The following is a 16,030-nucleotide window of genomic DNA, read 5'->3' as shown; positions in this document are numbered from 1 at the left end:
AATGGATAAATGCAAACAATGTCTCTAGTATGTGTAGGATGCTGTTAGTGGGCAGGGATCACTGGTCGGCGTGGACTCGGTGGGCTGAAGGGCCTGTTTCAGCCCTGTATCTCTAAACTAAACTATTCATACAGCACAGAAACAGGCCCTTTGGCCCAACCTGACCACGCCAACCAAGATGCCCCATCTACACGGGTCCCATTTGGTCCATATCACACAAAACCTTTCCTGTCCATTTACCTGTCCAAGAGTCTTCTAAATGCTGTTAACTACCTACTCCTCAAGTACTGGAGGACAGAGGATCTAAGTGGGTAGAGGAACTGAAAGAAATTTTCATTAGGCGAGAAATAGTATTGGGTAGGTTAATGGGACTGAAGGATGATAAATCCCCTGGGCCTGATGGTCTGCATCCCAGGGTCCTCAGGGAGGTGGCTCTAGAAATAGTGGACGCATTGGTGATCATTTTCCAATGTTCAATAGATTCAGGATCAGTTCCTGTGGATTGGAGGACAGCTAATGTTATCCCACTTTTCAAGAAAGGTGCGAGAGAGAAAACGGGGAATTACAGACCAGTTAGCCTGACTTCGGAGGTGGGAAAGATGCTGGAGTCAATTATTAAAGAGGTAATGATGGGGCATTTGGATAGCAGTAAAAGGATTAGTCCAAGTCAGCATGGATTTATGAAAGGAAAATCATGCTTGACTAATCTTCTGGAATTTTTTGAGGATGTGACAAGTAAAATGGATGAAGGGGTGCCAGTGGATGTAGTGTATCTAGACTTTCATAAAGCCTTTGATAAGGTCCCACACGGGAGACTAGTGACTAACATTAGAGCACATGGTATTGGGGGTAGGGTGTTGATATGGATAGAAAATTGGTTGGCAGACCGGAAGCAAAGAGTAGGAGTGAACGGGTCCTTTTCAGAATGCGGTGGCGAGTGGAGTGCCGCAAGGCTCGGTGTTGGGGCCGTAACTGTTTACCATACATATTAATGACTTGGAAGAGGGAATTAGGAGCAACAGTCGGCTAAGTGGGACAGGCCCTTTAACACTATCCGACTCACACTAGGGACAAGTTTTACATTCATACCAAATCAATTAACCTACAAACCTGTACGTCTTTGGAGCGTGGGAGGAAACCGAAGATCTCAGCAAAAACCCACACACGTCACGGGGAGAACGTACAAACTCCGTACAGACAAGTAGCCACAGTCAGGATCGAACCCAGGTTTCTGCAAGGCAGCAACTCTATCGCTGCTCCACCGTGATACTATAATTCTTTGAAAAACAGCACCTCTACCTCTCTATCCTTAAAACGTCTCTCCTCCTTCAAGACATTTGTTGCAATATTTCCTTACATGGCCTGGTGTCAAATTTTCTTTGATAATCCAAGAGAGAGTCAAGAGTCAAGAGTCAATTTAATTGTCATTTGGACCCCTGGAGGTCCAAACGAAATGCCGTTTCTGCAGCCATACATTACACACAAATAGACCCCAGACACAACATAATTACATTTAACATAAACATCCATCACATAGCTGTGATGGAAGGCCAAATAAACTTATCTCTCCACTGCACTCTCTCCCCCCCGATGTCAGAGTCAAAGTCATAGCCCCCGGCTGGCGATGGCGATTGTCCCGCGGCCATTGAAGCCACGCCGGGTGGTGCGAGGTCGCACACCGGGTCTTGATGTTGGAGCCCCCGGTGTGCGCTCGCAAAGTCCGCGGCCATTCCAGCCGCGCGGGGCAGTGATGTCAGGCCCCGCTCCAGGAGCTCTTCGACCCCGCAACTCGGGCGGGAGAAGTCGCCGTTGCAGGAGCCCTGAAAAGCGGTCTCCCCCCCAGGGAGCCGTGGGCTCCTGGTGCCGCCGTCCACAGACCTGTCGTTGGAGCCTCCGACTCTCCGGTAGCAGCAGCAGCAGCAGCAGCAGCGCTCCACCACCGCTCCACCCGCTCCGGACTCGGCCAGCTCCGCGACGGCAACGGTGAGTCGACACCTGAGTCCCCGGTCTCTTCCTGTTGGAGGCCGCTCCTCGTTGCGGCCTCAACGACACCCGAGACCCGACGAGAAAAGGTCGGGTCTCCAGTGCAGGGAGAGATTCAAAAGTTTCCCCCCCCCTCCCTCCCCCCCCCCCATCCCCCCACACACACACCCCAACATAAAAATAACAAAAACTACATAAAAACACAGACAGAAAATAATAAAAACGCGGACAGGCTGCAGAGGCCGCTGCTGGCCAGAATTTACACTGAATATTCACTACACACCCTCAGAACATCCTCAGGATATTCTATTAATTCAAAGATGCCATTAAAAAAAAAACAACATGTAAGGAGTGGCCTGACAGCTGTGCTCATCCTGGGTTATTTTAATTTTGTCTGAGAAAGGGTCTGGGCCCAAAACGTCACCCATTCCTTCTCTCCAGAAATGCTGCCTGTCCCGCTGAGTTACTACAGATTTTTGTGTCTATTGTTGGATTAGTTTAGATTAGTTTAGTTCAGTTTTTATTGGATTGGATTGGATCCAGAACAAGGGGTCACATTTCCAGAACAAGGGGTCACATTTCCAGAACAAGGGGTCACAGTTCCAGAACAAGGGGTCACAGTTTAAGGATAAGGGGAAATCTTTTAGGACTGAGATGCAAAAAATATTTTTCACGCAGAGAGTGGTGAATCTCTGGAATTCTCTGCCACAAAAGGTAGTTGAGGCCAGTTCATTGGCTATATTTAAGAGGGAGTTAGATGTGGCCCTTGTGGCTAAAGGGATCCGAGGGTATGGAGAGAAGACAGGATACTGAGTTGGATGATCAGCCATGATCATATTGAATGGCGGTGCAGGCTCGAAGGGCTGAATGTCCTACTCCTGCACCTATTTTCTATGTTTCTATGTTTTATATTAGGTTAGATTAGATTAGATTAGATTAGATTAGAGATACAGTGGAAACAGGCCCTTTGGTCCACTGAGTCCACGGCAACCAAAAATCACCCATACAATATGTGTTGGCAGGAACTGGAGACGCTGATTTACACTGAATATTCACTACACACCCCTAAACTCGTTCTGTGCTATCCAAGCTTTGCATCCTTCACACTAGTGGCAATTAACCGAAGCCAATTAACCCTCAAACATGCACATCTTTGGAATGTGGGTGGAAACCGGAGCACCCGGAGAAAACGGGAAGAACGTACAAACACTGCACAGGCAACATCATAGTCAGGATCGAACCTGGGTCTCTGGCGCTGTAATGGCCCTGTCCCACTGTACGAGTTCATTCCAAGAGCTCTCCCGAGTTAAAAAAAAAAAATCAAACTCGTGGTAAGCACGTAGAATGAACGTAGCCGGTACGCCGGAGTCTCTTAGCGGCTCGTGACGCTAACGGCAGGTACTCGGGAAACACGGTAAGCTCGGGAAGACTCGTGAAGATTTTTCAACATGTTGAAAAATGTCCACGAGAGCCCCGAGTACCGACGAGCGGCCATTACCGTAAATCTCCGAGTTCTAATCAGGACAACCTCGAAGATAACTCTTTGAATGAACTCGTACAGTGGGACAGGGCTTTAAGGAAGCAACTCTACCACTGCCCTTTTGCCCAATAGCTAGAAAATAGACACAAAGTGCTGGAGTAACTGGACGGGTCATGTAGGCATCTACACATGGAGAGGTGACATTTCGGGTTGGGACCATGCGTATTTTTCTAGCTACTGGAGGCTGGATCTCTGCGCCTCTAACTTTAGCCGCCGAGGCACATCATAATGTGTTGCTAACAGTGACCAGCTGAGCTCAAATTTGAGATCAAACCAGGGACTCTGCATTATTCAGCAACAGACTGACTGCTGCCTCAGAGGTGGCTAATCAAAACCATTAACTACGTGATGTATGTGGGAGCACCTTTGCTAAAGCAATATTCTGGATGGATGGATGTGTTTTCGAACTCCCTATTTTCTCACCGATCCCGGCCGAAAATATATTTTCTTCTCCACTGCATCCAGTGATGTAATGAAAAATAGTCTAACTGAATTGACTGATATACCCCGGGACGGTTGTCAAATAAAATATTTTATTCCTTCTTGCAGGAATTCCCTCGGGCAATCAATGATCAGTCTCTTCACCGGGGGAAAAGACTGACATGACAATGACATTTACTCTGTAAACTATGAGAAATACATGTGCACAGCTCACCTCATGATTGTGTCTGATTAAACACTTCAATGAAAGATTTTTGCTTTCATAATTACAGCCTAAGGCTGACAGCCTGCAGTAAGAACCAAACACTGCAACATACCTGACACACATGTTTGAAACGGCATGGTGGCGTAGTGTTAGACTTACTGCCGCTCATCGCCAGAGACCCAGGTTCAATTCGGACTAGACGCAAAATGCTAAAGTAACTCAGCGGGTGAGGCAACATCTCAGGAGGGAAGGGATGGGTGACGTTTTGGGTCGAGACCCTTCTTCAGACTGATAATCGGGGAGGGGGCGGGACAAAGATAGAATCTAAGAGGAGACAGTAGGACTGGTGGGAGAATTGGGAAGGGGGAGGGGATGGAGAGGGAAAGCAAGGGCTATCTGAATTTAGAGAAGTCAACGTTCCTACCGCTGGGGTGCAAACTACCCAATTCGGACTACCTGTGCTTGTCTGTACGAAGTTTGTACGTTCTGCCCGTGACCTGCGTGGGTTTTCTCCGAGATCTTCGGTTTCCTCCCACACTCCTGAGACGTGCAGGTTTGTAGGTTAATTGGCTTGGTGTAAATGTAAAATTGTCCCTAGCGTGTGTAGTGTTAATGTGCGTGGGTCGGTGCGGACTCGGTGGGTCAAAGGGCCTGTTTCCGTGCTGTATTTCTAAACTAAACTATAAACTGCAGATAGACACAAAAAACCAACAGTATCTCAGCGGCTCAGGCAGCATCTATGGAGAAAAAGAATAGGTGATGTTTCAGGTCAAGACCCTTCTTCAGACTGAGAGGCAGGGGAAAGTGAAATGAGCGATATGGACTGTGATATATAGAGAGATATGGAACAAATGAAGGAAAGATTTGCAAAAAAGTAATGATGAACATGGAAGCATGGATTCCAGAACAAGGGGTCACAGTTTAAGGATAAGGGGGAAATCTTTTAGGGCCGAGATGAGAAAAACATTTTTTACACAGAGAGTGGTGAATCTCTATAACTCTCTGCCACAGAAGGTAGTTGAGGCCAGTTCATTGACTATATTTAAGAGCGAGTTGGATGTGGCCCTTGTGGCCAAAGGGATCAGGGGGTATGGAGAGAAGGCAGGTGCAGGATATTAAGTTGGATGATCAGCCATGATCATATTGAATGGCGATGCAGGCTCGAAGGGCCGAATGGCCTACTCCTGCACTTAATTTCTATGTTTCTATATTCTAAGCAGTCCATTGCTGGCTGTGTGCCTGACTCGCTAAGTTACTCCAGCTTTTTGTTTCGTTAAAAATGTAGTGTGTGTATGGAACAAGCTGCCAGAGGTGGGAGTTGAGGCTGGGACTATTCCTACATTTAAGAAACAGTTGGGCAGGTACATGGATAGGTCAGCTTTGGAGGGATGTGGGTCAAATGCAGGCAGGCGGGACTAGTGTAGATGGGACATGTTGGCCGATGTGGGCAAGTTGGGTTGAAAGGCCTGTTTCCGTGCTTTATCACTCTATGACTGTGACTCTATCCCCGGTTTAAACCAGCATCTGCAGGTTCCTTTCTGCTCATTTAAAAACTGCAGGAAGGTTATTTCTATTTTTACCCGACCCTTTCATGAAATGATCCCAGTGTTCAACTCGGTCCATTTCTGTTCTATTTCACGAGCGGCATCGATGAACCTCACCGCAGTTTTTAAATATTTTTATGGAGGATGGAAGGACATTGTGCGGTTTGCAGATCAATAACTAATACACTGAGCTGCAGGCACAGTGCGCGGACATTAAGCAGAAAGATTGATGAGAATTGAGTGGTGCCTTGGGTCAGAACTCCATGCTCCAGGCTTGAATCAATCCCAGTCTCTCAGCTCAGCACCTGTCTCTGGCACAACTGAACTCATCACATGGGACTATGGAAGGTTTGGTACAAATTAATAGCAGAGCACTCGATTTCACTCAGTTAGGTCATAAGGGTAGATGATATACGAGACCAAAAGACATTGTGATGATGGAGCATAGATCTTCTTCCCTGAGGATAAGGTTAAGATACTTATCGTGAGCTTCTGTTTTGACTGCAGTATATCTGGCAAGGGAGTTCATGGTGTAGGAAGGAGCTGCAGATGCTGGCTCAGAAACATAGACAATAGGTGCAGGAGTAGGCCATTCGGCCCTTCGAGCCAGCACCGCCATTCGGTCTGAAGAAGGGTTTCGGCCCGAAACGTTGCCTATTTCCTTCGCTCCATAGATGCTGCTGCACCCGCTGAGTTTCTCCAGCTTTTCTGTGTACCGCCATTCAATATGATCATGGCTGATCATCCAGAATCAATACCCCTGCAATCAAGTTCCTGCTTTCTCCCCATATTACGTTAACAGTCATTAGAATAACGGGGAGGTCATTTAAGACTGAGGTGAGAAAAAAACTTTTTCACCCAGAGAGTTGTGAATTGATGGAATTCCCTGCCACAGAGGGCAGTGGAGGCCAAATCACTGGATGGATTTAAGGGAGAGTTAGATAGAGCTCTAGGGGGTGGTGGAGTCAAGGGATCTTGGGAGAAGGCAGGCATGGGACGATCAGCCACGATCACAATGAATGGCGGTGCTGGCTCGAAGGGCCAAATGGCCTCCTCCTGCACCTATTTTCTATGTTTCTATGTTTCCAACCCTAAGAGCTAAATCTCACTCTCTCTTGAATACATCCGGTGAATTGGCCTCCACTGCCTTCAGTAGCAGAGAATTCCACAGATTCACAACTCTAGGTGAATAAGTTTTTCCTCATATCAGTCCTCATTGGCTGTCCGACACCTTATTCTTAAACTGTGACCCCTGGATCTGGGCTCCCCCAACATTGGGAACATTTTTCCTGCATCTAGCCTGTACAATCCCTTAAGTATTTTAGATGTTTCTATAAGAACCCCTCTCATCCACGATCACATTGAATGGCGGTGCTGGCTCATAGGGCCGAATGGCCTATTATTGTCTATGGCACCTATTGTCTATTGTCTATAATCCTAAATTCCAGGGATTACAAGCCCAGTCGCTCCACTCTTTCATCATATGTCAGTTCCGCGATCCCAGGAATTAACCTTGTAAACCTACGCTGCACTCCCTCAATAGCAAGAATGTCCTTCCTCAAATTAAGAAACCAAAGCTGCAAACAATAGACCAAAATGTTTTCACAATTCTATACCTTTTGCCTGATGGGAGAGAGGAGAAGAGGGAGTGGTAGGTGATGTTTCGGGCGTGAAGAAGGGTCTCGACCCGAAACTTCACCGCACAGGTGCTGCCTGTCCCGCTGAGTTACTCCAGCATTTTGTGTCTTAAGAAGTTCATAGACCTGGCATTGAGTGTAGAGTATAATAAAAGAACAAATCCTCTCGCACTGATATTCCACATCTTGGATAGAGTGGACGTGGAGAGGATGTTTCCACTGGCGGGAGAGTCTTGATGGAGGAATTTCTTTAATCAGAGGGTGGTGAATCTGTGGAATTCATTGCCACAGAAGGCTGTGGAGGCCAAGTCAATGGATATTTTTAAGGGAGAGACAGATAGATTCTTGATCAACACGGGTGTCAGGGGTTATGGGGGGAAGGCAGGAGAATGGGGTTATGAGGGAGAGATAGATCAGCCATGATTGAATGGCGGAGTTGACTTGATGGGCCGAATGGCCTAATTCTGCTCCTCCATCACTATGGACGCATGACTAAGCACATGGACACCAAAATAAATGCAAAACTGTAAAATAAAATCCACAATACATAATGAGCAGGAGTGTTCCTGGCTGAATTTTAAATGAGTCATGTGCAATGGATGAATTAATATCATCTCACATTCATCTTTCATTACCACGGCAACAGTAGTTGAAAATGAACATAATCTGGTCGGCGTGCCAGTCAGTGTCGAGTGATACCTCTCAGCGGGTGAACTATGTCTTTCCCTGATAAAATTGTCTGGCTGGCTTATAGAAGGTTTCGATGCAACATTGGTACACACATCACACCCAAGCAGCAAGCAGTAGATCAGTTGTCTTTAAAAGAAGATTTGTCTGCCTCAAACAGACACAGCATCGTTAAATTTTGTTTTGTTTTGTGGCGTGCAGTGGAGTGAATGAATGGCAAAATATTCTTCTCGTTCATGTAAATGACAACGTCAATTTCCCCCCCGCAAGGTCAGATGCCTTATGTTGTATTTGCATTATCTTTTCATCTCCTCAAGGTCTGATTCGGTTGCAAGAGCTCATTAAAGCTCCATCTCGCTACAACATCCGCTTGAAAATTCGTCAGCTTCCCTCGGACACGAAGGATTCCAAGCCCTTGCTGAAAGAAATGAAGAAGAACAAGGAGTTCCACGTGATATTTGACTGCAGCCACGAGATGGCAGCTGGCATCTTGAAGCAGGTAAACAAATTAGTCATAGAGTCATAGAGTGACACAGCGTGGAAACAGGCCCTTCGGCCCAACTTGCCCACACCGGCCAACATGTCCCAGCTATACTAGTCCCACCTGCCTGCAATTGGTCCATATGCCTCCACCAAACCTGTCCTATCCATGTACCTGTGTGACTGGTTCTTAAACATTGGAATAGTCCCAGCCTCAACTACCCTTCAGGCTTGTTCCATTACACCTTCCACTCTTTGTATGAAAAAGTTACACCTCGGATTCCTGTTAAATCTTTTCTCCTTCACCTTAAACCGATGTCCTCTGATCCTCGATTCTCCTACTCTGGGCAAGAGACTGGGCACCTTCTCAATCTATTCCTCTCATGATTTTATACACCTCTATAAGATCCCCCATCCTCATGCGCTCCATGGAATAGAGACCCAGCCGACTCAACCTCTCCCTATAGCTCACACCCTCTAGGCCTGGCAACATCCTCGTAAATCTTTTTGTTAATAAATGCTTTTTTATTAACCTAGAAACCTTTGGAGTGTGGGAGGAATCCGGAGCACCCGGAGAAAACCCACGTGGTCATAGAATCATAGAGTGATACTGTGTGGAAAGAGACACTTCGGCCCAACTTGCCCACACCGACCAACATGTCCCATCTACACAAGTCCCACCTGCTTGCATTTGGCCCATAGCCCTCTAAACACATTTATGTACCTGTCTAATTGTTTCTTAATCATTGCAATAGTACCTGCCTCAACTACCTCCTCCGGCAGCTCGTTCCACACGTCCACCACCCTTTGTGTGTAAAAGTTACCCCTCAGGTTTCTGTTAAATCTTTTCATCTTCACCTTAATGTCCTCTGGACCTCGATTCCCCTACTCTGGGCAAGAGACTCTGTGCATCGACCCGATCTAATCCTCTCATGATTTTATACACCTCTAGAAGATCTTTGTTCTTTCGGCAGCCCCACCCCCAATCCGGATTCCTCTTCATTCTCAGCGGCACGTCCTCGACCGACGTCCAGCACATACTGTGGGCCTGAAAGACCTCTGGCACAATTAGGGTTGCCAACTATCCCGTATTAGCCGGGACATCCCGTATATTGGGCTACATTGGTTTGTCCCATGTGGGACCACCCTTGTCCCCTATTTGACTGCTCGTACTCGAATCGAGGGGACTATCGGATCGGAGCCCCGCGTCCGGCCCCGCCTCACCTGTCCCGACGTAGTGCTGCCCATGGAGTGCAGCAGCAGCGCCTCGCCCATGGCCCCGTCGGTGGGCAGCCCGGCCAGATGTCCGACCTTCGGAACTTCGCTTACCACTGACACCTCCACCCCTCCTTCTCATGGCCGATCGTCGGTTCATGAGTTGGACGGGGTGCCGGACTGTGCGTGCAGCAGACACACAAAACCCAGCCGGCAGGCCAGCTGAGAAGCTTTGGCCCTGGCGCCGGCCTTTGCGTGCGCCCTAACCCAATTTGTCCCTTATTTTGCCCTTTTGTCCCTTATTTGGGAGTAAGAAAGTTGGCAACCCTCGGCACAAGGTACATGACATCTAAAACTCAACTGCATGTGAAGTGAACCAAGCAGTCACTCCCTACATATATACACCTTACATCGTATTTAAAATTCAATCTAAATATTTATACAATATCATTTAGGACTGTATTTTCTCGGGCCGTATTAACAGCGCAGGATTTGTGGCCTGCAAACAATTTCTGAAGGAAGGTACAATTGGATTAAGGGTAATATGGTTTTTAGAGAAATATGTAATCGTAAATCAGCGAGTGTACAAGATGAGTTCCCAGATTATTTGCAAAACGCGCATGCAATTATTATTTTGCCAACAAAATTTCACAAACATGCTGTACAGGACATATGACATATGGAGGATTTCAATCTCCAAGTCTTCGTGCAGGCTTAAATATCATTTCACCAATAAGAAAAAAAGCAAAACCCTATCTCTTTGATGGATTTCATGTGCTACGGATTTTACAGACTCAGAGGAGCCATCAATACAGCTGACGGTGACACACAGATAAATCTTTTCCCAGCAAATTTATGGTCCCATCTTCCTGCTTTGGGCCTGTTCTGTGGAAAATAAAATGTAGTACATTTTGAAGAGTCAAATACATACCTGATGTTTTCAAGTTAGATAGTGCTCTTCGGGCTAATGGAATCAAGGGATATGGGGAGAAAGCAGGAGCGGGGTACTAATTTTGGATGATCAGCCATGATCATATTGAATGGCGGTGCTGGCTGGAAGGGCCAAATGACCTACTCCGGCACCTATTTTCTGTGTTTCTAAGTGTATGTCTCCATCACGATGTGGTACATGTCATTCTTCCCCCCCCTTACTAACTCTCACACCTGCACCATTCAACTTACCACAGAGTTTTGTTGAAGTTTAGAAGAATAAGGGGGGAACCTAATTGAAATGTACTGAATAGTGAAAGGCTTGGATAGAGTGGATGTGGAGAGGATGTTTCCACTAGTGGGAGATTAGGACTAGGATTAAAGGATGTTCCTTTAGGAAGGAGATGAGAAGACATTTCATTAGTTAGAGGGTGGTGAATCTGTGGAATTCATTGCCACAGAAGGCTGTGGAGACCAAGAGTGGATATTTTTATGGCAGAGATAGATAGATTCTTGATTTTACTTCGGAGTCACGTGAGTGACTACGTGAAGAACCCACCCAGCGCGCAGGCGCGGCATTACGTCAGCAGTGCAACAGCGGCAGCAGCTGGAGCCAGGCTCTCCAGCTGCAGCATAAAGACGAGACCTCAGGTAAGTGCCTTTTTTGTTACAGAGTCGCGCTAGAGAGAATAATGGCCTCTCGCAAGCGACCAGCCAGGAGGACTGCCTGCCCTACTCCACCCGAGGACGGGTCCATAGCGGGACGGCAGCCTCTCGCAGCGGAGGAGCTTTTTCAACGCTCCCGCTCACCCGACACCGAGCCGCCCCCAGTGCTGCAGATTTCAACGCCCCGCACAGGGAGGAAGGCGACACAGAAAACCGACCGGCCGGTGTCCTCCGATGAATCGGAGGAACGGGAACACTCTCCCCCACCGAAAAGGGGAGACGCTCGGATAAGCTGCATGAGGCAGCTCCTCGAGTGTATGATTAATGAGGAGATGCGGCATCTCCCAGGAGGACGGGCTTTGGCCTCCTCCTCTCCACACCCTTCTGTACCCTCTATATTCGAGGGCAGTAAGGGAGGCCAGGACTGGGCTGGCCTATCCCAAGGGCAGGCGGAGGATATCGTCAGCATGCCGGGCGTGCCGGAAGAAGAGCTACTGGGTGTAGTGGGCCGATATGCGGCACCACCAACAACTGGGATGGTGTTGCCACCCAGAATGGCGGCAACTATAAACAGGCTGTCCAACAACCCGCTGCAGGACAAGGCTGTCCAGCAGGCCCTTGACAACTACATCGCGCCAGAAAATTGCGAGGCGCTGAGGGTCAAGACGGTCAATGGGCAGATCTGGAACCAGCTGAGGCAGCAAATAAGGGCTCAGGAGGTCAAAATGCAGCGAGTCCTGAAGCTCCACTCAGCAGCCGTCACCGCCTTTGCTCGGTCCGTTGGGGATGAAGACCTGACCATACCCCAGCAGGATGCCCTCGCACTGATGTGCAGCACCACGTATGAGCTAAACAACCTACGGCGGGACAACATCAGGCCTGCCCTCAACCCAACATATGCCGGCCTCTGTAAAGCTCCAGCGCCCGAACGACAGGCGCTGCTATTTGGTGCGGATCTGGCCAAAAGGCTCAAGGAGTTGGAAGAGGCGGCAAAACCAGTAGGCCTCATGAGGGCAGGGCCAGGACCGAGCAGGGTGAAGACACCCAGTTGGCCGCACGCCTCGGCATCCACCAGCAGATACCGAGCTGGTGAAAGCCTGGTGACCGCCTCCCACTACCCCCAGTGCTCTTTTTTAGAGCGGGGCCCAGGGCGGAGCCGTGGGAAGATGCGCCGCCCCACCGCAGCACCAACACGGACAACCTTGGGCCAGACCCACCGGAAACGACCCCACAAGTGAACATGGAGGTAGGTGGGTCTGGTTCCTGTCAACATACACAGACAAAGGGTGTAGTATTAACAGGGGGACGTTTGAGGTTCTTCAAGCAGGTTTGGTGCTCCCTTACTAACAATCAGTTTATACTCAACAGTATTAGTGGATACAAAATTGAGTTCAAACCAGGCGTAGAACCGCCAGTTCAGCACATGCCCCAAAGGGTGTTCCTTCCCTCGGCAGTTGAGAAGGTAGAAGGACAAGCTGAACTTGATCGGCTCGTGGCTAAAGGCATCATAGAAATGACCACACACGAGCCGCAAGAATTTGTATCAAATATTTTTCTCAAAACCAAAAAAGATGGTGGATGTCGCATTATTATTGATCTGACATCACTCAATCAGTCTGTTGAGTATCAACATTTCAAAATGGAGACATTTGTCACTGCCAGACAACTGATCTCCAAGGGATACTACATGGCAAGCATAGATATCAAAGATGCTTACTATTTGGTACCCATTCATAAAGATTACTTTAAATATCTGAAATTTATCTGGAGGGGCCAGCTATGGCAGTACCGAGCTTTGCCCAATGGTTTAACGACAGCTCCCAGACTATTTACGAAAATTCTTAAAGTGGCCATGAAGAAATTGAGAGAACTAAAACATTTAGTAGTGGCCTATCTGGACGATGTTCTCATATTAGGAAGAACACGGGAACAAGCTGTCGCAGGAGTGTTAGCCACTAAACAACTCCTTGAAACTTTGGGTTTTATCCTTCACCCAGATAAATCAATATTGGAGCCTACTACTAACATGGATTACTTAGGCTTCACTATTGACACGATTCACATGACTGTCACTCTGCCCAGAAACAAAACAGTTTCACTCATTGAAGCTTGTAACCATTTAATTGCTACACCGCAACCTAGAATACGGCATGTAGCCAGAGTTATTGGCTCTATAGTAGCAGCATTTCCGGCTGCCCAACATGGGCCCTTGCATTATCAAAATCTACAAAGAGCAAGGACTCATGCATTACGCCTTCATAGGGGGCATTATGATCGCAAAATGGATTTACCCGCTGAAGCCAAATCAGAACTTCAGTGGTGGGTTGACAATATTTGGCACAGTCACAGTCCTATCGCCGTAACCAATCCTAACATAACCATTGCAACGGATGCCAGTGCTTTAGGCTGGGGAGCTACTAACTCCATAGACAGCACAGGTGGCAGATGGACTAACTCAGAGGCATCGCTACTACAATCACTGGGCATTAACTTTTTGGAAATGCTCGCCGCCTTTTATGGGCTAAAAGCATATGCATCTGGTATGCGGCACGTGCATGTTAGAATTATGATCGACAACACTACGGCAGTATCTTATATCCAGCACATGGGTGGCATTAAATCAGTATCATGCGACAAATTAACTGCTATAATCTGGCAATGGTGTGTCGAGAGACATATTTGGCTATCAGCTGCCCATTTACCAGGCAAGCTAAATTCAGTGGCGGACACCAGGTCACGAAAATTCAACGACAACATCGAATGGATGTTGGACCCAAAATTATTTGCTAAAATTATCAAGCAATATGGTACGCCAGATATATATTTGTTTGCGTCTAGGTTAAATCACCAACTACCCATGTATGTGGCTTGGGAACCAGACCCAGAGGCAGCAGCGGTAGATGCCTTCACGCTGGACTGGGGAAATTTCTTTTTCTATGCTTTCCCTCCCTTCTGCCTCATCAGTCGGGTACTCCAGAAAATTCAGGCAGACTCAGCCTCTGGCATTCTGGTCGTGCCCGACTGGCCTACCCAACCATGGTTCCCAATGTTCCACGACATGGTGGTAGAGACACCAATGGTCCTTCAACACCACCCCCAATTATTGACTCACCCGGTAACTGGCATTAGCCATCCATGCCACCAAAAATTGAAACTCCTGGTTTCCAGATTTTGAACAGGCCTTACCGGGGATTGGGGTTATCAGACAGAACAATCACCACCATGTCGGCATCCCTGCGAGTTTCCACCAAGAAACAGTACCTGACCTTCATCAGGAAATGGGAACAGTACTGTCTGGACGCAGGGACATCCTACAAGACGGCTTCGATCTCGGATGTGCTGGAGTTCCTGGCCCACCTGCACCATGATCTCAAGATGAGCTACAGTGCCATCAATACGGCTCGGAGCGCACTGTCCGCATACCTCATGCCGATAGAACAGCATAGTGTGGGATCCCACCCTCTAGTCATCAGACTCCTTAAGGGGATCTTTAATAACAAACCCCCTACACCTAGATACACTCACATGTGGGATGTGAGTGTAGTTCTGACACACCTTCGAGGTTGGCCTCCGGTGGGATCCCTGAGCCTGGAACAGGCCACTTACAAAACCCTCATGCTCATGGCGCTTGTCTCAGCTCAAAGGGTTCAGTCGCTCCATCAGCTAAATCTGAACTACATGGTGACCACCCCAGATACCATTACTTTCACCATGCCGGGGTTGGTAAAACAAAGTAGACCAGGTACATCAAACTCCCCGTTGATCTTCCGGGCTTACCCTCCAGAACCTAGGCTGTGTGTGGTGACCCACCTTCATCATTATCTAGACACAACCCAAACGCTAAGAGGGAGAGAGAAAGCCTTATGGGTTAGCCACAGAAAGCCTTTTGGACGGGTAACCAGCCAAACATTATCCAGATGGTTGAAACAGGTCCTCAGCATGGCAGGGATTAACACAAATGTTTTTAAATCCCATTCAACCAGGGCAGCGTCCACCTCAGCGGCGGATAGGATGCAGGTTCCCCTCGACCACATCCTCAGAGCAGCGGGATGGTCAAGGGAATCGACATTCCAACGATTTTACAAGAAACCGCTGATGGAACAGGACGTCTTTGCGGATACCGTTTTAAAAACCGCAAAGTTATGATTTAAAGCCCATGGGAGCTATTTTGTTTTTTGTTATAGTTAATAAATATTTCTTTTATAACTAAACAAACTTGTTGGTCTCTAGCTACCACTTCCTCCCTCGATGATCTTTCGGCAGTGAGTGATATAACTGTTACACGGTTTGAAATCACAGACCTTTGAAGTCTTCACGTAGTCACTCACGTGACTCCGAAGTAAAATAGTAAGATTAAACGAGTACTTACCAGTACGAAGTTTGATCTGTATTTTATGAGGAGTTACGATGAGGGATTACGTGCCCTCCGCTCCCACCCTCATTATATAGATCAAATTCGGACTAATGTCTCGTTGGTCTTCACTATCTTTACTTCAACTAGTGTCTATCTGTGATTCCACACCGCTGCTTGGAAGTATGCCGCGCCTGCGCGCTGGGTGGGTTCTTCACGTAATCCCTCATCGTAACTCCTCATAAAATACAGATCAAACTTTGTACTGGTAAGTACTCGTTTAATCTTACTATTAGTACGTGTGTCAGGGGTTATGGGGAGAAGGCAGGAGAATGGAGTTAGGTGGGAGAG

General features: G+C 47.7%; 1 protein-coding gene across 2 annotated transcripts in view; it reads left to right on the top strand.

Moving 5' to 3' along the window:
* The window catches only part of LOC129696915 (glutamate receptor ionotropic, kainate 2), a 589,849-nt gene that overhangs the window by 328,242 nt on the left and 245,577 nt on the right, over window positions 1-16,030 (top strand). For both annotated transcript variants that reach the window (XM_055635016.1, XM_055635015.1), the window contains exon 4: window positions 8,355-8,536. In XM_055635016.1, coding sequence (XP_055490991.1) covers window positions 8,355-8,536 — 182 coding nt within the window. The remainder of the gene's footprint in view (window positions 1-8,354; window positions 8,537-16,030) is intronic.

The sequence above is a fragment of the Leucoraja erinacea genome, chromosome 5, assembly GCF_028641065.1.
Source record: "Leucoraja erinacea ecotype New England chromosome 5, Leri_hhj_1, whole genome shotgun sequence".
NCBI lineage: Eukaryota > Metazoa > Chordata > Chondrichthyes > Rajiformes > Rajidae > Leucoraja > Leucoraja erinaceus.
Note: the sequence above shows the minus strand (reverse complement) of the source record. Positions and strands in the feature narration are given on the sequence as shown.